At 52.5% G+C, this 23,166-nt stretch overlaps 1 protein-coding gene across 2 annotated transcripts in view; it reads right to left on the minus strand.

Annotated features, from left to right (window-relative positions):
• The window catches only part of st8sia1 (ST8 alpha-N-acetyl-neuraminide alpha-2,8-sialyltransferase 1), a 145,088-nt gene that overhangs the window by 24,528 nt on the left and 97,394 nt on the right, over positions 1-23,166 (minus strand). For both annotated transcript variants that reach the window (XM_072471783.1, XM_072471784.1), the window contains one exon: positions 16,308-16,400. In XM_072471783.1, the coding sequence (XP_072327884.1) occupies positions 16,308-16,400 (93 nt within the window). The remainder of the gene's footprint in view (positions 1-16,307; positions 16,401-23,166) is intronic.

Consider the following 23,166-nt stretch of genomic DNA (forward strand, 5'->3'; position numbering starts at 1 on the left):
CTGACACCGCACGGGTGGTGTCCGCGGTGGAGGCAATGGGTGCGACGGTGTCAGACATGGGGAACGGTTTGCGAGGCTTGGGGCTTTCCGTGCAGGCGGCGTCTGTGGCCCAGGAAATGGCTGCCCTCTCACAGGAGGCCATGAGCCAGTGCCAGCGCCAGATGGCAGAGGAGCTCAACGCCATAACCCAGTCTCTGCAGGCCATGGCCCAGTCTCAGCAGGCCATGGCCCAGTCTCTGCAGGCCATCGCTGAGGGCATCGGCGCCAGTGGCCATGTGCGAGCCGGCGTCGCACTGTCACAGACCGGGTTTGCCAACCCCCTGGGCTCCATGGCTGCAAACCTGCAGACCCTGTCGATACCAGCACGGGCCTCCAGGACTGGCAGCGCCAGATGTCGGGGGGGCGTCGGATGGCCAGTCCGTTCGCATCCCCCACCCATGTAGAGGCCTGGGGGCCATCGGGCACCCCGAGGGAGGAGGAGGTGGTGTGGTCCGTCCCGGCTCCCCCTGTAGGGGAGGTCCCGGTACACCGCGACACCTCGGACTCCCCCCCTTCCGTCCCAGGTGCATCGGGTGGGCAACGGGCAGGACAGGCTGGCAGCTCGCCATCCCAGTCGCCCGGGCCGCAGCCTGACACATCTAGGCCAGGACGCCCCAGGAAACGGCCGCCAAAGGGATCCAGTGTCAGAGGGCAGGAATCACAGGAGTCCACCTCCAGTTCTGCTGTACCGTCTGGGGAACCACGTAGACGTAGTCAAAGGGCCCGTAAGGCCAAACAATTAGACACTGAGTAAGTTGGCACGGGTGCAGGGCACAGATGAGTTTTAGGGGCTAGGGCACGTGCATGAACTCCTTTGGTTATTAAAGTCAATGTTACACCTACAGAAGCTGCCTTTGTGCTCTGTCCAAAGCGTGCGGGGGTGTCATGTACGTTGAGCGCAAGTGTGTGTGTGAGGGGTGGTCTTACCTCAGCCCCAGGTGAGTCTGCCCCCTTCCCCCTGGGCCGCTATCAACATCCCCCGGGCAGAGGACGGGACCGTGCGCTGCAGTGTCACAGCCGCATGCAGGGATGGTCCGGGTGGATGGTGGTACTGTGGCCATGGGTCAGACATAGTCCAACGATGTAGAGCCAGGAGCTCACCGCAGGGCGGGTTGTCATCATCCTCCATGGCCTGCAATAGACACGCGTCCACCCGCAACTGTGTGAGCCCGGCCCGTTGTGACGCAGGTGGATCGGCAATGGGGGGAGGTGGTGTGCATGCGGGTGGGGTGGGTGGGGTTGGGGAGGGGGGTGAGGGTGCTGGATGGGTGGATGGGTGGGGGGTGTGGGTGGTCGGCTGTTGCCATGGTGTGCGGTCTGTGGCCATACTACCCGATTCCCACGCCCATCTAGTCAGTGAAGCGGGCGGCTATCAGTCTGTCCCGTGCCCGCTGGGCCAGCCGGTAACGGTGGACAGCCACCCGCCTGTGTCTACCCCGTCTGCCCTGACCATTACCCCCATCCCCCTCATCTGGGGAGGACTGCGCCTCTTCCTGCTGCTCCCCCAGTCCGCCCTCCTCTGCCTGCGGCACATCGCCCCTCTGCTGGGCTATGTTGTGCAGGACGCAGCACACCACAATGATGCGGCCGACCCTATCTGACCGATACTGGAGGGCGCCCCCAGAGAGGTCCAGGCACCTGAAACGCATCTTCAGCACGACAAAGCACCTCTCTATCACTCCCCTTGTCGCTACATGGGCATCATTGTAGCGGTTCTCCGCCTCATTGCGTGGCCTCCGTATAGGCGTCATCAGCCACGATCGCAATAGGTAGCCCCTGTCGCCCAGCAACCAGCCCCTCAGCCGGGGATGGCGTCCCTCGTACATGCCGGGGATGGATGACCGCGACAACACGTATGAGTTGTGTACACTGCCTGGGTAACGGGCGCAGACGTGCAGGATCATCATGCGGTGGTCGCAGACCACCTGTATGTTCATCGAATAGGTCCCCTTCCTATTGGTGAACACGGCCCTGTTATCTGCAGGTGGCCGCACGGCGACGTGCATCCCATCGATCGCGCCCTGGACCATGGGGAACCCAGCCACGGGAGAGAAGCCCACAGCCCGGGCATCTTGGCTGGCCCGGTCCACGGGGAAGCGGATGTAGCGGTGCGCCATGGAATATAGGGCATCTGTCACTGCCCGGATGCACCGATGCACCGATGTCTGCGATATGCCGGACATGTCCCCACTCGGTGCATGGAATGACCCCGTTGCATAAAAGTTCAGGGCCACCGTAACCTTGACGGACACGGGGAGAGGGTGTCCCCCGCAAGTGCCACGCGGTGACAGGTGTGCCAGCAGGTGGCAGATGTGTGCCACGGTTTCCCGCCTCATCCGGAGTCTCCTCCTGCAGTCCCGGTCCGTGAGGTCCTGGTATGACTGCCGGGGCCGGTACACACGGGGCGCCCTCGGGTGCCTCCGTTGCCGTGGGGCCGCGACGTCCTCCTCCCCCTCCTCGTCCTGTCGGTCAGGTGTCCCTCCAGCCTGGGCGGGTGCCGCCTGTCCCTCTGCGGCAGCCTGCGCCGCCTCTCTGGCACGCTCCTCCTCCTCCTCCTCCTCAACCAGGGCAACATAGACATGAGCGGCTGCCGCCACGGCGGCCAACATCGCTGGATGATCGGAAAACATGACGGCCTGGTGGGGGGGAGGGGAACGACGACATGTCATCATTGCCCATATCCCCTCCTCCCCCCAGCCAGGTGGCATGGACTGCATGGGTCCAACTGTTGGAGGCTGGCACCTGGCCAGGTGGACCAACTCACTTGCCCTCGCATCCCCCTCCCCGGCACGGACCCCCCCCCCCCCCCCAACCTCCACCCCGGCACGGCCCCCCCCCCCCCCCCAACCTCCACCCCGGCACGGACCCCCCCCAACCTCCACCCCGGCACGGACCCCCCATCCCCCTCCCCGGCACGGACCCCCCCCCAACCTCCACCCCGGCACGGACCCCCCATCCCCCTCCCCAGCACGGACCCCCCCCCCAACCTGGCACGGACCCCCCCCCAACACGGACCCCCCATCCCCCTCCCCGGCACGGACCCCCCACCCCCAACCTCCACCCCAGCACGGACCCCCCCCCCCAACCTCCACCCCGGCACGGATCCCCCCATCCCCCTCCCCGGCACGGACCCCCCCCATCCCCCTCCCCGGCACGGACCCCCCCCCCCCCAACCTCCACCCCGGCACGGCCCCCCCCCCCCCAACCTCCACCCCGGCACGGACCCCCCCCAACCTCCACCCCGGCACGGACCCCCCATCCCCCTCCCCGGCACGGACCCCCCCCCAACCTCCACCCCGGCACGGACCCCCCATCCCCCTCCCCGGCACGGACCCCCCCCCCAACCTGGCACGGACCCCCCCCAACACGGACCCCCCATCCCCCTCCCCGGCACGGACCCCCCACCCCCAACCTCCACCCCAGCACGGACCCCCCCCCCCCAACCTCCACCCCGGCACGGATCCCCCCATCCCCCTCCCCGGCACGGACCCCCCCCATCCCCCTCCCCGGCACGGACCCCCTCCCGGCACTCCCCCGGAGCCCAGCCTACTCTAACCCCCCCCCCCCCCGCCGCACACACTCACACACAACCCGAGACACACCTCTCCTCACGCATTCAGACTGCGGCCACGCCATCGCCTGCCCAGAGCCAACCCCCCAGGCCGTCACTCACCTCCACGCTGGTCGGCGTGAACCTGGAGCACAGGGTCACGCCGATGAAAAGGAGGTTTAATTTACGTCGACGTGAACGGTCACCACGTCGACGGGACTTCGGCCCATCCGGAAGGGAGAATATCGGCAGGCCGAAAATCGGCTGCCTTGCGCAGACCCGTGACATTCTCCGACGGCAGCGGCGACATTAACGCCCCGCCGACTTTTCTCCTTTCGGAGACTTCGGCAACCGGCGGGGGCGGGATTCACGGCGGCCAACGGCCATTCTCCGACCCTCTGGGGGGTCGGGGAATGACGCCCCTGGTCACCATTACTGAGGCCAGCTTTTCAATTCCAGATTATTAGTTGGATTTAAATTCCACTGGCTACTGTGGTGGGTGGTCCCAAAGAATTAACTTGGACCTGTGGATGATTAGCCCAGCAACGTTACCACTACACCACCACTTCCCCCTCATGTGTTTGCATTAATTTGTTTCTTTCTTAATTCTGAGCTTATGGACATCAGTGGCAAGAACAGCATTTACTCCCCAACCCTTGATAATCCCCTTTTATTTTAGCGTTTATTGCAAAAGAACTGGAGTACAAAAGTAGAGAAGTGTTGTTGCAATTGGTATAGGGTGTTGGTGAGACCATATCTGGAGTATTGTGTCCAGTCTTTGATCTCCATATTCAAGGAAGGATGCGGTGGACCTTGTAGGGCAATCTAGAACGATTCGAGATGTAGGTTGAGAGGCGGTAGGTTTAAAACTGAGATGAGGAGAAACGACTTCTCGCAGAGGGTGGTGAATTTGTGGAACTCGCTGCCCCATTTTGCAGTGGAGTCTGAGTCATTAAATGGTTTCATCGATATATTTTTGATTTTTTAAAAACGGGTTAAAGGGATATGGGGAACAGGTGGGGAGGTGGATTTGAGACCAGGAAGAGATCAGCCAGGATCTGATTGAATGGCGGAGCAGTTTAGAGGGGCTGAATTGCCCACTCCTGCTCCTAATCCCTATGTTTGAAGTGAACCACAATAATGTGGGACTAGAGATACATATAGGGTGAAAGCAGCATGTTTACTTTGCTGAATGACATTGGATCAGCTGGGTTTTTACTACAATCTGACGCCCTCATGACCATTTCTACCGACATCGGCTTTTCACTCCCAGAATTCGCTCTTGATGTGCACACAAATTCTCAAGCTGTTGTGGTTGTGATCTGGATTCACATTCCTTGGATTACAAGGCCTGTGGCGTAACCACTATATTGTCATAACCCTTGATATATATCACATCTTTAACATAGCAAATGAAGTTAATATGGAGAAGTGTGATGTAGTTTCGTAGGAGAATGAGAGGCACCATTTTAAAGGAGGTGGAAGCACAGTGAGACTGGGGAGTGTATGCAGACAAATGTTCAGTGGTAGACATATTTAGAAAGTTGCTAAAAGACGAATCATAGGATGGTTACAGCATAGAAGGAGGCCATACAGCCCACCATGTCCACACTGTCTCTCAGCAAAGAAGAACTCACTGAGTCCCACTCCACCCCACCTTTTGCCTCATGTCCCTGCAAATCTTTTATTTGAATTATCCAATTTTATTTTGAAAGCCTCGATTGAATCTAGGGCAGCACGGTAGCCTTGTGGATAGCACAATTGCTTCACAGCTCCAGGGTCCCAGGTTCGATTCCGGCTTGGGTCACTGTCTGTGCGGAGTCTGCACGTCCTCCCCGTGTGTGCGTGGGTTTCCTCCGGGTGCTCCGGTTTCCTCCCACAGTCCAAAGATGTGCAGGTTAGGTGGATTGGCCATGATAAGTTGCCCTTAGTGTCCAAAATTGCCCTTAGTGTTGGGTGGGGTTACTGGGTTATGGGGATAGGGTAGAGGTGTGGACCTCGGATAGGGTGCTCTTTCCAAGAGCCGGTGCAGACTCGATGGACCGAATGGCCTCCTTCTGCACTGTAAATTCTATGAAATCTCCCTTCACCATATTTTCAGGCAGTACATTACAGATCGTAACCATTCACTGCGTGAAAAATGTCTTCCCTCCTGCCTCTTTTGCCAATCACCCTAAATCGATGTCCTCCCATTCTCAACCCTTCTGCCAATTACAGTTTCACCCTATTTACTCTGTCCAAGCCCCGTAATTCAGAAAAACTCTATCAAATTTCGACTTGACCTTTCTCTCATCTATCTACATAGCTGAAGTCCCGCACCCCTGGAACCATTCTTGTAAATCTTTGCTGCAGCCTCTCTCAACTGCCTTCTTAAAATGTGCTGCCCAAAACTGGGCAGAATGCACAGGAGTTCAGGCAGCACAGGGCAAAGCATGCCCAGTGCAAACATCGATGATGAACTGGTTCCCCACTCCAGCGTGCTGTCCCGCAATAATTAGACGCTCAGAGGCAATTTAAGTGGCTCAGGGAGAGACATCTGGCCCCATCTGGGGAGTCAGTCCAGCCTCTGAGAACTGCCAGACAATCAAATGGCCGGCAGTTCTCTGGTCCCAACAGCATCACTGGGAGCAATGGCCATTGCCGGGACTGCATCTAGTCAGCAGCAGAGATTGTCGCTGGAGCCGGATCAAGAGATAAGTTGGGGTGGAGGGTTTATTGTATAAAAAATTTGAAAATCAAAGTTAAAGGAGAAGGTAGGAGTGCAGGTTAATGATGGGGACTTTAAGCTCGTTAAACGAGGGGGAAGGGCTCAAGAGAGGTTAGTAAAGTTTCCAGAACACGTAATAGGACAGAGAGCATGGAAAGTGGCAGGAATCGAACTTCAGGCATAGCAGATAAGGGGACAACTATGAGAAGGGGGGCAGTCAACGCAGGAGCTAAATGTGCACAGTATACAAAACAAGGTAAATGAGTTGTAGTGCACATTGAAATTAGCGGGTACGATGTTGTGGGCATCACAGAGATGTGTGTGCAGGGGGGATCAGGGCTGGGATCCAAATATCCAAGGATATGTGTTCTATCGAAACGACAGGCAGCTGGACAGAGGGGGTAGTGATGCCTTGTTGGTAAGGAATTAAATTAAATCGATAGCAAGAAGCAATATAGAATAGGAAGGCGTAGCATCTGTGTGGATAGAGTTGAGGAATGGCAAAAGAAAAAAGACCCCATTGGGAGTTATTTTTAAGCCCCCTAGCAGTAGTCAGGATGTGTGGCAGAAAATAAATCAGGAGATAGAAAAGGCAGTATTACAATAACCATGGGGGACTTCAATATGCAGGTGGATTGGGAAAATCAGTTCGGTAGCGGATCCCAAGAAAAGGAATTTGTGTAATGTCTCGGAAATGTTTTTTTAGAGCAGCTTGTGGTAGAGCCTACATGGGAACAGGCAATTCTGGATTTGGTGATGTGTAATGAGGCAGACTTGGTTTAGGAAGTTAAAGTGAAGGAACGCTTAGGGAGCAGTGACCACAATATGATAGAATTTACCCTACAGTTTGAGAGGGAGAAGCTGCAATCAGATGTAACAGTATTACACTTAAATAAGAGTAACTACAAAGACATGAGCGAGGAGCTGGCCAGAGTTGGTTGGAAGGGGCGCCTAACAGGGATCACAGTGGAACAGCAATGGCAGGAGTTTTTTGGGGGTTATTCGGGACGAACAAAAGAGGTTCATCCCAAGGAAGAGAAAACATGCTAAGGGGAGGACAAGGCAACCATGGCTGACGAGGGAAGTCAAGGACAGCAAAAAAGAAAAAGAAAAAGCAGACAATGTGGAGAGAACCAGTCGGAAGCCAGAGGATCGGGAAGCCTTTAAAAGCGAGCAGAGGACAACTTAAAAAGCAGTAATGGGGAAGATGAAATATGAGAGTAAGCTAGTTAGTAATATAAAAGAAGATTGAGGACAGCACGGTGGTGCAGTGGTTAGCACTGGAACTACGGCGCTGAGGACCCGGGTTCGAATCCCGGCCCCAGGTCACTTTCCGTGTTGAGTTTGCACATTCTCACCGTGTTTGCGTGGGTTTCACCCCCACAACCCAAAGATATGCAGGTTAGGTGGATTGGCCACGTTAAATTACCCCTTAATTGGAAAAAAAAATTGGGTACTCTAAATTTAAAAAATAAATAAATAAAAGAAGATTGCAAGAAGTTTTTTGATATATAAAAGGTAAGAGAGAGGCAAGAATGGACATTGGACCATTGACAGATGAGGCTGGAGAAGTACTAATGGGGAACAAAGAAATGGCAGAGGAACTGAATAGGTACTGTGCATTAGTCTTCACGGTGGAAGACTCCAGTGCCATATCAAAACTTCAAGACAGTCAGGGGACAGAGGTGAGTGTAGTGGCCATCACTAAGGAGAAGGTGCTGGGGAAGATGAAAGGGTTGAAGGTGGATCAATTACCCAGACAGAATGGACTACACCCCAGGGTTCTGAAGGAGATAGCTGAAGAGATTATGGAGGCATGGTGGTGATTTTTGAAGTGGTGGCACAGTGGTTAGCACTACTGCCTCACAGCACCAGAGACCCGGGTTCGATTCCAACCTTGGGTGATTGTGTATGCTCCCCGTGCCTGTGTGGGTTTCCTCCGGGTGCTCCAGTTTCCTCCCACAGTCCAAAGATGTGCAGGTTAGGTGGATTGCCCATGGTAAATGTCCCAAGGTGAGGTTATGGGATAGGGTGGAGGATTGGTGGAAGGTAGTAAAACAGGGACAGAAACAAAAGGCAGTAAGGGGGAAAGTGTAAGGCAGAGAAGCCATAGTCAAAAATCAAAAAGGGCGACAGTACAAGGTACAGTGACTGAGGGGAGCTCAGTGAATAGGACCAGGGATACTAAAAGAAATAAAACGGGAAGTGCAAACATTAATGGTAAGTGACGCGGCAGGTTGTTACATGAAGATATGGGTTCAACGACAAGGAAAATTAGGAGAAAGATTAAGAGGAAATATAACTTAGGAGAGGTTACTGATTGAGGTGTTAAGATTCAGAACAGAGGTAAAAAAGCCAACATAAGTGTACTTTACCTGAATGCTCGTAGTATTCAGAATAAGGTAAATGAGTTGATGGCGCAAATCATCGTGAATGACTATGATTTAGTGGCCATTACTGAAACATGGTTAAAGGATGGTCACGACTGGGAGTTAAATATCCGAGGGTATCAAACTATTCGGAAGGTCAGAGTGGATGGTAAGGGAGGTGGTGTAGCTCTGTTATTTAAGGATGACATCCGGGCAACAGTAAGGGATGACATCGGTGGTATGGAGGATAAGGTTGAATCCATTTGGGTGGAAATCAGGAATAGTAAGGCAAAAAAGTCACTGATAGGCGTAGTCTATAGGCCACCAAATAGTAACATTATGGTGGGGCAGGCAATAAACAAAGAAATAACTGATGCATGTAGAAATGGGACAGCAGTTATCATGGGGGATTTTAATCTACATGTTGATTGGTTTAACCAGGTCGGTCAAGGCAGCCTTGAGGAGGAGTTTATAGAATGTATCCACGACAGTTTCCTAGAACAGTATGTAATGGAACCTACGAGGGAACACGCGGTCCTAGATCTGGTCCTGTGTAATGAGACAGGATTGATTCAGGATCTCATAGTTAGGGATCCTCTCGGAAGGAGCGATCACAATATGGTGGAATTTAAAATACAGATGGAGGGTGAGAAGGTAAAATCAAGCACTAGTGTTTTGTGCTTAAACAAAGGAGATTACAATGGGATGAGAGAAGAACTAGCTAATGTAGACTGGGAGCAAAAACTTTATGGTGAAACAGTTGAGGAACAGTGGAGAACATTCCAAGCAATTTTTCACAGTGCTCAGCAAAGGTTTATGCCAACAAAAAGGAAGGACGGTAGAAAGAAGGAAAACCGACCGTGGATATCTAAGGAAATAAGGGAGAGTATCAAATTGAAGGAAAAAGCATACAAAGTAGCAAATATTAGTGGGAGACTAGAGGACTGGGAAATCTTTAGGGGGCAACAGAAAGCTACTAAAAAAGCTATAAAGAAGAGTAAGATAGATTATGAGAGTAAACTTGTTCAGAATATAAAAACATATAGTAAACGTTTCTTCAAATATATAAAACAAAAAAGAGTGGCTAAGGTAAATATTGGTCCTTTAGAGGATGAGAAGGGAGATTTAATAATGGGAGATGAGGAAATGGCTGAGGAACTGAACAGGTTTTTTGGGTCGGTCTTCACAGTGGAAGACACAAATAACATACCAGTGACTGATGGAAATGAGGCTATGACAGGTGAGGACCTTGAGAGGATTGTTATCACTAAGGAGGTAGTGATGGGCAAACTAATGGGGCTAAAGCTAGAAAAGCCTCCTGGCCCTGATGGAATGCATCCCAGAGTGTTAAAAGAGATGGCTAGGGATCTATGCACTAGTGATAATTTACCAAAATTCACTAGACTCTGGGGTGGTCCCGGCGGATTGGAAATTAGCAAACGTGACACCATTGTTTAAAAAAGGAGGTAGGCAGAAAGCGGGTAATTATAGGCCAGTGAGCTTAACTTCGGTAGTAGGGAAGATGCTGGAATCTATCATCAAGGAAGAAATAGCGAGGCATCTGGATGGAAATTGTCCCATTGGGCAGACGCAGCATGGGTTCGTAAAGGGCAGGTCGTGCCTAACTAATTTAGTGGAATTTTTGAGGACATTACCAGTGCGGTAGATAACGGGGAGCCAATGGATGTGGTATATCTGAATTTCCAGAAAGCCTTTGACAAGGTGCCACACAAAAGGTTGCTGCATAAGATAAAGATGCATGGAATTAAGGGGATAGCAGTCGCATGGATAGAGGATTGGTTAATTCATCGAAAGCAAAGAGTGGGGATTAATGGGTGTTTCTCTGGTTGGCAGTCAGTAGCTAGTGGTGTCCCTCAGGGATCAGTGTTGGGCCCACAACTGTTCACAATTTACATAGATGATTTGGAGTTGGGGACCAAGGGCAATGTGTCCAAGTTTGCAGACGACGCTAAGATAAGTGGTAAAGCAAAAAGTGCAGAGGATACTGGAAGTCTGCAGAGGGATTTGGATAGGCTAAGTGAATGGGCTAGGGTCTGGCAGATGGAATACAATGTTGACAAATGTGAAGTTATCCATTTTGGTAGGAATGATTGCAAAAGGGATTATTACTTAAATGATAAAATATTAAAACATGCTGCTGTGCAGAGAGATCTGGGTGTGCTAGTGCATGAGTCGCAAAAAGTTGGTTTACAGGTGCAACAGGTGATTAAGAAGGCAAATGGAATTTTGTCCTTCATTGCTAGAGGGATGGAGTTTAAGATAGGGAGGTTATGCTACAATTGTATAAGGTGTTAGTGAGGCCACACCTGGAGTATCGTGTTCAGTTTTGGTCTCCTTACTTGAGAAAGGACGTACTGGCACTGGAGGGTGTGCAGATGAGATTCACTAGGTTAATCCCAGAGCTGAAGGGGTTGGATTACGAGGAGAGGTTGAGTAGACTGGGACTGTACTCGTTGGAATTTAGAAGGATGAGGGGGGATCTTATAGAAATATATAAAATTATGAAGGGAATAGATAGGATAGATGCGGGCAGGTTATTTCCACTGGCGGGTGAAAGCAGAACTGGGGGCATAGCCTCAAAATAAGGGGAAGTAGATTTAGGACTGAGTTTAGGAAGAACTTCTTTACCCAAAGGGTTGTGAATCTATGGAATTCCTTGCCCAGTGAAGCAGTAGAGGCTCCTTCATTAAATGTTTTTAAGATAAAGATAGATAGTTTTTTGAAGAATAAAGGGATTAAGGGTTATGGTGTTTGGGCCGGAAAGTGGAGCAGAGTCCACAAAAGATCAGCCATGATCTCATCGAATGGTGGAGCAGGCTCGCGGGGCCAGATGGCCTACTCCTGCTCCTAGTTCTTATGTTCTTATGATTGGGCCTAGGTGCTCTTTCAGGAGGTCGGTGTAGACTTGATGGACCGAATGGCTTCCTTCTGCACTGTAGGGATTCTATGAAACTATGAATCACTGGTGGGTCCCAGAAGACTGGAAAATAGCTAATGTAACACCCCTGTTAAAGAAAGGAGGGAGGCAGAAGACAAGAAATGATAGGCCAGTTACCCTGATTTAGGTCGTTGGTACGATTTCTGAGTCCATTATTAAGGAGTATTTAAAAGTACATGGTAAAATAGGGCTGAGTCAGCACGACTTCGTCAAGGGGGATCATGACAAATCTGTTAGAATTCTTTGAGGAGGCATTGAGGAAGTTAGACAAACGAGAATCAGTGAACGTGATCTGTTTGGATTTCCAGAAGGCCTTTAACAAGGTGCCATAAGATAAGGGCCCATATGGTATTACGGTCAAGGTACTGGCATGGATAGAGGATTGGCTGACTGGCAGAAGGCAGCGAGTGGAAACGAAGGGGTCTATTTCAGGATGCAAACCACCACTAGTGGTGTTCTGCAAGGGTCGGTGTTGGGACCACAACTATTCACGATATACGTTAATCATCTGGAAGAAGGAACTGAGGACATTGTTGCTAAGTGTGCAGATGTAACAAAGATATGTTGAGGGACAGGTATTGTACATGGAAGCGGGCAGTTTTAAGGGATCATCTCTGCTCTCATATGGTCTTATAAATTTGAAGGGTGCTGTTTCGCCGGGGCCTGGATAGAGAGCCCTGGTAAGGGTGGCAGGCAGGGATTGGGGTGCACAGGCTAAGTGGAGGTAAAACTTGGGTTGCAGGGGTGCCAGGCATAGTGGGAGGGTGAACTTCCGATGGGCCCCATAAAGGAGGTATCGCTCCCCTTTCTTCTCAGTAACCCCAGGAGTGGGAACTGGCGAGCTTCAAATCTGGCTCACTCATCCACCCGCCATGTGAAAAACTGTGGGGCAGGAAGAAGGCCTGAAGTGGCCCGAGATGTCAACGTAAGAGCTCAGGTGGCCCAAGGGCTGCCCAATGTCTCCCTCTGCCAGGTGTAAAACTGCGGTGGACTTGGAAGCACGTAGATAGTCATTGGGAGATGTGCTCATGGCATCATACCTAATTGTACACTCCCCACCGGTCTGCTACCCTGCCCCCGGGAGGATAATATTCTACCCAATATTGCAGCTCAGGCCAAACCGGCATTTTATACATGTTTCACATCAATTCCTGACTTTTGTATTGACGCCCCATTTCTAAAGCCTCAGTACCATTTATTCACCACTTTCTCAACATATAATTTGTGCACATACAACATCAGTCCCACCCCTGTCCCTCTGCTCTTGCCACGTATTTTGAATTGTATTCTTTTATTTTATATTGCCTTTTCTCTTAATTCCTACCGAAATGTACCACTTCACACTTCTCTGCATTACATTTCATCTGCCACATATCCACCCCTTCCATCAGCCTATCTGTGCCCTCGCCAAGTTTATCACTATCCTCACAGGTCACAATACTTCCCAGTTTTGTGACATCCTCACTTGTTGAAATTATGTCCTATGCAAATAAATCTAGGTTATTAATGTACATCAAGAAAAGCAGGGTCCTAATGCCAGCCCCTTGGCCCTAAACCTTCCTCCAGTTCAAGCCACAGCCATTCGCCACTGCTGCTTCCGGTCAATCTGTCAATTTTGTATCCTCTTTTAATATAAATTTAGAGTATCCAATTTTTTCCAATTAAGGGGCAATTTAGCATGGCCAATCCACCTGCCCTGCACATCATTTTGGGTTGTGGGGGTGAGACCCACACAGACAAAGGAAGAATGTGCAAACTCCACACGGACAGTGACCCGGGGCTGGGATCAATTCCGGGTCCTCGCAGCCGTGAGGCAGCAGTGTTAACCACTGCGCCGCCATGCCGCCCTCAATTCTGTATCCATGCTGCTACTTTCCCTTTTATCCCAAGATTTCTATTTTGCTGAAAAACCTGGTGAGATACTTTATCAAAAACCTTTTGAAAGACCAGGGGCGGGATTCTCCGATATCGGCGCGATGTCCGCCGACCGGCGCCAAAAACGGTGCGAATCAGTCCGGCATCGCGCCGTCCCAAAGGTGCGGAAGTCTCCGCATCTTGAGGGGCCGAGCCCTCACCTTGAGGGGCTAGGCCCGCGCCGGACTGATTTCCGCCCCGCCAGCTGGCGGGAAAGGCCTTTGGTGCCCTGCCAGCTGGCGCGGAAATGACTTTGCCGGGCGGCACATGCGCGGGAGCGTCAGTGGCTGCTCACGGCATCCCCGCGCATGCGCAGTGGACGGGGTCTCCACTGCGGTGGAGACCATGGCGAAGGCGGAAGGAAAAGAGTGCCCCCACGGCACAGGCCCGCCCGCAGATTGGTAGGCCCCGATCGCGGGCCAGACCACTGTGGGGGCACCCCCCGGGGCCAGATCGTCCCGCGCCCCCCCCCCCAGGACCCCGGAGCCCGCCCGCGCCGCCGTGTCCCGCCGTCCCAAAGGTGGTTCAATCCACGCCGGCTGGCATGGTTTGACAGCGGCGGGACTTCGGCCCATCGCGGACCGGAGAATCGCCGGGAGATTCCCACCGACCGGTGCGGCGCGATTCCCGCCCCCTCCGAATCTCCGGTGGCGGAGAATTCGCGACACGGCGGGGACGGAATTCACGCCAACCCCCGGCGATTCTCCGACCTGGTGGGGGGTCGGAGAATCGCACCCCATATAAGTCACATCAACCACATTCCCCTCATCAACCCTTTCTGTTAATTTCTCCAAAAAACTCAATCAAGTTAATTAAACATAATTTGCCTGAAACAAATTAGTGTTGTCTTTCCTTAATTAACTACATCTGTCCAGGTGACTGTTCATTTGTCAATCATTGCTGGGGTTATCCTTACAGCCTTTATAGAACAAGAGTTCTGTTTGTGGATCTTGTTAGATGTGATTTAATGGAGGACGTTCTAAATTTGGGACTTCCCGGGTGCTTTCCGATGGCCGGGCAAGCAAGGCCGCTGTCGTATTTAACGGCATTTTGTGCCAGAAAGAATATCCCATGGTCTCCATGCCGGAGCTGGCGGTCCCACCAGCTGATTCGCATGGACTGCGTCCAGAAGTTCCCCAAGGACAAAGCACATGCAAGCTCCCTCCAAACACAATCCACTCAGCTCGTACCATGGAGACCAGCTCTACGTTTTGGGGACGCTGACCTGGCCAGGTTTGTGGACGCTGAGAGGACAGTGAGACGGGCACCCTGTTCCCCCGAAGGGGTGGGAGGACCAGCCACGGGACCGCCAATGCTACCTGGAGGCAGTGGCAGCGGCTGTTAGTTCTGGCAGCATCACGAGGAGGACGCTATCCAATGTCGTAAGAAGACAACGACCTGCAGTGGGCAGTGAGGGTTAAGTAAAAACCGGCTCCTGGCACCCGTCCCGCCTGCCCGCCCCCCCCCCCCCCTTAAACACTGCCCCCCCCCCCCCCAAACAAGTCAGCACTGTACCTCACACCACACCCCCGGCACAATACCGTGCCCGTGCCCCAGTACACCCAGGCACCCGCCGGCACAACCCCTCCATGTCCAGTTGCGGTGCCCACACATATCACCTGCCACAGACCTCCCGATGTATCAAGCGTGCGGCTCACAATGCCCCCTCCCTGTCCCCACAGGAGAGGTTTCCCATAACAGGAGGGAAAGGGCCCAGACGGGTGGAGGGGTCCCGAACATCGGAGTCCTCCCCCCCTATGAGGAACGGGTCCTGGAGAGGGCCGAGGAGAGTGCGGTCACTGACAGCGAGGTTGGCCCGTGTCACAAAGATAAGGAGCCACTGCCCCTTCACCCAGATGTTCTGCCTCAAGTGAGTTGTTTGTATCAAACAGAATGATCCTTCTCTCTCACTGACCACATGTCCATTCTCTCGCAGGATCTCCATCAGATGGTGCCAGGCTATCTGGAGCGATTTTCCCCCCCCCCTTCCCCCCCTCCCCCCCCCCCCCAGGGTGATCTCACCCCCCCCTCCCATTGCCATCCAAGAGAACATCCTCCTCCTCCAGCACGTCGTCCCACTGCTGGGCCAGGTTGTGAAGAAGATGGCTCCTCCGATCTCCTCGGCAGCCATTTCGCTAGGTTCCCATTTTTAAATAGAAGTGCTAAAGCGTGACCGCTCGCTGGTTAGCCTGTTAGATCACGGAAGTCCGTTTGATTGGGCTTCCATCTTGCTAATGAAATGGAGATTGCTCTTAATTGGCCTGACTTGGCTTCAAACGGCATCAATGGGAGCGGGCCGGTTAGATCACAAACCGCTCGGCCAGCCCGGTTCCCGATTTGGGCCCCTCCATGATATAACCGGCCCGCAAGCATCCTCGCCGGGCGCAACACGACCATTAAATCACGCCCATTGTGTGCTGTACGTCCTGCCTTCATAGTGTACATTATTGGCTGTAAAATTCGCTTAATGTTTGGAATTGGTTGCAAAAGGCCTGATGATTCATATCAACGACAGGGTACTCTAACTGTTGCTGGGCTCGTTTCAGATCACTGTATCGATCAAGTGTTAAAGGACAGACCAGTAGAACTGCTGTGCTTCTCCATGTCCTCCTTAGCACAGATATTGGCATCAGCGTTAATCCACATAAGGTCAGCCAAAAAACTGAACAACTTGATACAACACAGTGCAGGGAGGAGAATCCGGCAAACTAGATTCTGCCTTCACCCTGGCTTTCTGTTTTGAGACACCACAAGAACGCTGTACCTTACCGTTTCTCGATAATGCTTGGGTTGGCAGTCACGAGGTGTGTCCTGTACCCAGCGTCCTTGGTGTACTCATTAGATAGAGGAGGAAGGTTACACCTGCAAAGAGAGAAGAAACAGGTTACGGACGTCTTTTTATAATCTAGAACTGCGCATTCTTCACTTGTCCACACCCATAACAAAGATAGAATTCATCCTTGTTGCATCAGAAAGGCATATTTTGGCCAGGGTCTCTTTCTTAGGCCTGGACATACTGCTGTGCCTTAACAGAGAGGCCTGAGGTTCGTTAGAATTTGGTCCCTAGAGTCGGGGCACATACAGCTGCAGGTGTTGGTCGTGCCCCCGTCAGAGACGCTGGGTCAACTGCCTCGCTGGCAGTCACCTTCAGCTAATTTGAAGGGGTAGGGAGGGGTTACGTTCCTGTTCCTCCTGGCTTCACAGGAAAATAGTTTAGAAAAAAACAACTCAACTTTTGTTGGCAGGTGCGGGACCCCTGAAGAATCCTGAGGAGTTTAGGCTCAATGTCTGTCCTGCTCATTGTTGACTAATTTCAAAATGGGATACTTCACAGACACCTCATTCACACTTTTACAGCACACACGTTTCAAAGTGGGGGAACAATCCACGTACAGATTGGAAATAGGCTGACCCAGTTTAAATTGGTTAGCTTTACATCTGCTTTATACCATGAAAAGACATGCCAGTTTCTCCATAGAGAACATGGCGTCCCTACAGAGCAGAGGAGACCATTCGGCCCATCAAGTCAACATCGAAACACCAAAACAGCATCCCACACCCCCTATAACCCCACCTAACCTGCGCATCTTTGGACACTAAAGGGCAATTTAGCATGGCCAATCCGTCTAACCTGCATTGTACAAACTCCACTCAGGCAGTCACCCAAGGCCAGAATTGAACCTGGGTCTCTTGCGCTGTGATGCAGCAGTGCCACCATGCCATCCTAACCCCAGCTACTGGAGCCACCTAAGTTGGTCAACTCCCGATTTAAAATGGCGAACGGCAAAGGCTGAAGGGAAATTCAGCCAACACAGGCAGAAACCAGCAGGTGCCGGTCTGCTGTGTATTTAACTCTGCAAAGCCCAGACAGCATCGATACCAGCGACCATCAGCATAATAATGTAGCAGCCATCTACATTTTAATGAGCAATCCCCGGGAACAATAGCAACATTTGGGACACACAAAACTAAGCCAGACTCCCCGGCGCCAGCAGGAGCCAACACAAAAGAGGTTAACGAACACCTCAAGACCGCCCATCGATCAGGGAAACGCTCCAGTATTGGAGAAATCAAACCAAGCGATTGGGACAAAGTCCAATCACTTGGGACCAGGTACAGGGTCCACCCCGAACGGCGGGAAGCCCCTGGCGACTATAAAGTTAAGCTCCCAAGTTCAACTCACTCTCTTCTTCCTGCCTGGGTCACCCAGCAATGCGAACCAACCTTGACCGTGACCGGTGCAGTGACCGCCGAAAGCCCGTAAGTCTTAATTCAACGCTCGCTACGAGATAGGCGCTCCTAGCTACCAATCCGTACCAACTTCGAATCCCGCAGACTCAGAACCCGAATGAAAGGTCATTTGTTCCCCTGACCTGGTGGGCCAGTCCGAAGTTAAGTATAGGCCTGTTAGTTGTAGAAGTAGTTTAGATGTAGAATTTGTGCATGAGTAGCGATTACTGTGTATAATAAATGTGCTTTGATTTGAATCTTACTAATCGGTGTATTGAGTTATTGATCATTACTTGGACTTGAACCTCGTGGCGGTATCATAAAGATACCCGGCAACTCGAGAGCAAAGGTAATAAAACAGAGCAGTTGAACCAACCGAAAAGTTAGCAACACTACCCTCAAGGGTCTGAGTCTGATCAACAAAGGTGCCATAATAAGTATAATATATTAAGTCTTCTGTATAACACTGCACGTGTCACATATGTAATACCGCCCCTATCACACACAAACAAAAACTACTGTCTGGTGAATTAACACTGACGACACCACTGCAGTTAAATACGATACTTCAATTTGCCTTACAACAATGTGCATTTATATAATTCTGCGATCACTTGGGCAGCACAGTGGCACAGTGGTTAGCACTGCTACCTCACAGCGTCAGGGACCTGGATTCATTTCAGGCCTTGGACGACTGTCTGTGTCTGCGTGGGTTTCCTCCGGGTGCTCCAGTTTCCTCCCACAGTCCACAGATGTGCAGGTTAGGTTGCTTGGCCATGATAAATTGCCCCTAAGTGTCCACAGATTAGGTGGCGTTACGGGGATAGGGCTGGGGATGGGCCTGGGTAGGGCGCACTTTCAGAGGGTTAGTGCAGATTCAATGGGCTGAATGGCTTCCTCCTGCACTGTCGGGATTCTATGAACATCTACGAATTCCCTTAACATAACAAGTGCCAAGTGATTCCATGGAGACACAGGGTCAAAGTAGGAGATACTAAGAGGGTTATTTTTCAAAACTGGTACCTATCAACATAATGTTAGAAATAAATTATAAGGAAGCTACCAGTAAGTCTTGAGGTTGTTAATATTTATTTGGATTTATTCACATGCCTGGAAAGGCTGAATTGCCGTCCTCAGATTAGACAGCTCCTCTTACCATCACTGTAAATAGCACCACTGCAGACATTATCTTCATTTTGTGATCTACCTCAGCAGTATCATTATCTTCTGAATCATGCACAGTGTTTGTCAGGTAACTCTTCTTAACGTCCTGCATCATTAGAGGTGGATCAATGGCATCCCAGGCTTCTGTGAACCATTGGGCATTGAGAAAAACATCTGGGGCGAAATTCTCCCCAAACGGCGCGATGTCCGCCGACTGGCGCCCAAAACGGCGCCAATCGGACGGGCTGGAACTGCCTAGGTGCCCAGGTGGTGCAGGCAAGGGCGCTGCCAAGGTACCAAGCTGGCATATATTTCATGCCGTTTGGGCCCACGTGTGCCTGGTGCAGCGGGTCTGGGTACCTCCTTATAGTGAGTTGGGGGCAGGCAGTTGGGGGTTGCTGGGGGGGGGGGGGGGGGCGGGAGAGATCAGGGGCAAAATTCTCCCCAAACGGCGCGATGTCCGCCGACTGGCACCCAAAGCGGCGCCAATCAGACGGGCATCGCGCCGCCCCAAAGGTGCGGAATGCTCCGCATCTTTGGGGGCCGAGCCCCAACATTGAGGGGCTAGGCCGGCGCCAGCTGGCGGAAACGGCCTTTGTTGCCCCGCCAGCTGGCGCGGAAATGACATGTCGGGGCGGTGCATGCGCGCGAGCGTCAGCTGACAATTTCCCGCGCATGCGCAGTGGGGAGAGTCTCTTCCGTCTCCGCCATGGTGGAGACCGTTGCGGAGGCGGAAGGGAAAGAGTGCCCCCACGGCACAGGCCCGCCCGCGGATCGGTGGGCCCCGATCGCGGGCAAGGCCACCGTGGGGGCACCCCCCGGGGTCAGATCGCCCCGCGCCCCCCCAGGACCCCGGAGCCCGCCCACGCCGCCTGGTCCCGCCGGTAAATAGGTACTCTAATTTACGCCGGCGGGACAGGCAATTTATCGGCAGGACTTCGGCCCATCCGGGCCGGAGAATCGAGCGGGGGGGCCCGCCAACCAGCGCGGCCCGATTCCCGCCCCCGCCGAATATCCGGTACCGGAGACTTCGGCAACCGGCGGGGGCGGGATTCACGGCGGCCAACGGCCATTCTCCGACCCGCTGGGGGGTCGGAGAATGACGCCCCTGGACTCTATTTTAAAATGGTGTCCGGATATCTCGCTGCACTGAGGAGTTCAGGCGAGCAGTGCTGCTCAGTGCTGAAAACACTGCAGGGAATTTCCCGCTGAGGCCTCCGATCTACCCGGGTGGGTGTTAGATAGTGTGGCGTTTCTTAGCGCTCCGAGCACCGGGAAACACCAGGCTAATCTCTTACACTACGGGGCTCTGACCCATTCAGGTAGATCACGTCCAAAGATATTTTTCCTCTCCGAATTGTGAGTCGTTGGAACTCTGTTCCCCAGAAAGTGGTGGGGGCAGTGTCCTATGTTCATATGTTTGTCTTATCATCTGGGATATCTTTGATTCATGACATTTGGTGACACCTAAACGTATCAAGGACCAGCAAATGATGTTCCTGAGGGGGATCTTTACACCAGACAGAGCCAATCCTTGGTCAAACCTCCATCTATTCAATCTTTCTCATGTTCTCAGATGCTCACACTTTTTGTCCACGTGATATTCTTTGGAGGCGTTTTTCATTTGACTGCAGGGTGGCACCTTTGTCGGCTCTTTATGGGACGGGGCGGTGGTGTAGAGGTGATGCCACAGTGTTTGGAGGCCCAGACTCTCTGGGGAATAAGTTCTGCTCCCAGCATGACAGTTGGAGGGATTTGAATTTAACTAATAGATCTGGAATATGAAGCTAGTCTCAATAATAGTGACTTTAATAAGGCCTGAGGAGTCCAAAAGTAAGTAAACAACATTAATTTTACAATTGTATACATGAGTATCAGTAGAACGTCACCGGGTACTCTCTCCTGTCAGTCGGTTCCAGATTGGTTGATCTTTTATACAAGTACTGTTAAGCTACCCTGCCCTTAACAGGGGAGCTTGTGACTTCCGGGTGCGGCGATGACCAGCTGAGTCGCACGTTTCGGCAGCTCCCTGTGAAACGGACTTTTGGGCTCTTGATAGGAGCCCCAACGGCAATTTTGACGGCTAAAAACACTGTGCGGTAAACCAGAAGGGAATCCCCCCTGGATACGGATGGAAAAAGGAGGAGAAAGTGGCCGGATTGCAGTGGATCCTTTAGAACAGCGGCAAGGAAGACAAGCAAAAACCAAGATGGCGTCGGAAGGTGGCAGTTTAACATGGGGCCCTGAACAACAAGAGTTCTTGAAATGCTGTGTGGAAGAGATCAAAAAGGAAATGAAGAAAGAGCTGTTGGCCCCGATACTACAGGCGATCGAAGGGCTAAAGGAGGAACAAAAGACCCAGGAGCGGGAGCTTCGGGTCGTGAAGGCGAAGGCAGCCGAGAATGAGGACGACATACAGGGCCTGGTGGTGAAGACGGGGACGCATGAGGCACATCAGAAACGATGTGTGGAAAGGTTGGAGGCACTGGAAAACAACGCAAGGAGGAACAACCTGAGGATTCTTGGTCTTCCTGAAGGTGCGGAGGGAGCGGACGTCGGGGCATACGTGAGCACGATGCTGCACTCGTTAATGGGAGCGGAGGCCCCGGCGGGTCCGTTGGAGGTGGAGGGAGCATACTGAGTGATGGCGCGAGGACCGAGAGCAGGAGAAATTCCCAGAGCCATAGTGGTGAGATTCCTCCGTTTTAAGGATAGAGAAATGGTCCTTAGATGGGCAAAGAAAACTCGGAGCAGTAAATGGGAGAACACGGTGATCCGCGTTTATCAAGACTGGAGTGCGGAGGTGGCGAGAAGGAGGGCGAGCTTTAATCGGGCCAAGGCGGTGCTTCATAAAAAGATAAAATTTGGAATGCTGCAACCGGCAAGACTGTGGGTCACATATCGAGGGAGGCACCACTACTTTGAGACGGCGGATGAAGCGTGGACTTTTATTGTGGAAGAAAAACTGGAATGAGCGGGTTATTAAAAAGAACGTTTGAACAAAGTGGTGGGGCGAATGTGGGGGGCGAAGAGGGGGGTTAAAAAGGGGGGAAAGAGGAGTTTTATGTACTACTCCTGCGATGTGGTAACTTTTCTCTCTTCCACAGGTGGTGATGGGGGCAGGAGGGGAGGTGGAGGAGATGGGGCGTTGGCCATTGGGGGCGGGGCCAAGGGAGAAGCGCGGGCTTGGTTCCCGCGCTATGATAATCATGGCGGGAATAGAGAAGCAGGAAGGAGGGGGCGTCGCACGGTGCAAGCCGAGGTCACGGGGGGAAGCCGAGGTCGGCCAGAGTTTGCTGACTTCTGGGAGCAACATGGGGGGAGTAATTACGCTAGCGGGGGATGTAGCGGGGGGTGTGGGAGGGGGGAATTACTGGGTTGCTGCTGCTGGGGAGAGGGGGGAGCTGGTATGGGAGGGGATGGGCGGGGGGGGCACCGCCTGGGAGCTGCGTGGGAACCGGGTGAGGAGCTGGAAAAAGGGGATGGCTAATCGACAAGGGGGGGGGTAGGAAGCCCCCCAACCCGGCTGATCACGTGGAACGTGAGAGGGCTGAACGGGCCGATAAAGAGGGCACGGGTACTCGCACACCTTAAGAAACTTAAGGCAGATGTGGTTATGTTACAGGAAACGCACCTGAAACTGATAGACCAGGTTAGGCTACGCAAAGGATGGGTGGGGCAGGTGTTCCACTCGGGGCTAGATGCGAAAAACAGGGGGGTGGCTATATTAGTGGGGAAGCGGGTAATGTTCGAGGCAAAGACTATAGTGGCGGATAACGGGGGCAGATACGTGATGGTGAGTGGCAAACTACAGGGGGAGACGGTGGTTTTGGTAAACGTATATGCCCCGAACTGGGATGATGCCAATTTTATGAGGCGGATGCTAGGACGCATTCCGGACCTAGAGATGGGAAAGCTGATAATGGGGGGAGATTTTAATACGGTGTTGGAACCAGGGCTGGATAGGTCGAAGTCCAGGACTGGAAGGAGGCCGGCAGCAGCCAAGGTACTTAAAGATTTTATGGAGCAGATGGGAGGTGTAGACCCGTGGAGATTTAGCAGACCTAGGAGTAAGGAGTTCTCGTTTTTCTCCTATGTCCATAAAGTCTACTCGCGAATAGACTTTTTTGTGCTGGGAAGGGCGTTGATCCCGAAGGTGAGGGGAACGGAGTATACGGCTATAGCCATTTCGGATCACGCTCCACACTGGGTGGACTTGGAGATAGGGGAGGAA

This window comes from Scyliorhinus torazame, chromosome 13 (genome assembly GCF_047496885.1).
Source record: "Scyliorhinus torazame isolate Kashiwa2021f chromosome 13, sScyTor2.1, whole genome shotgun sequence".
NCBI classification, from domain to species: Eukaryota; Metazoa; Chordata; class Chondrichthyes; order Carcharhiniformes; family Scyliorhinidae; genus Scyliorhinus; species Scyliorhinus torazame.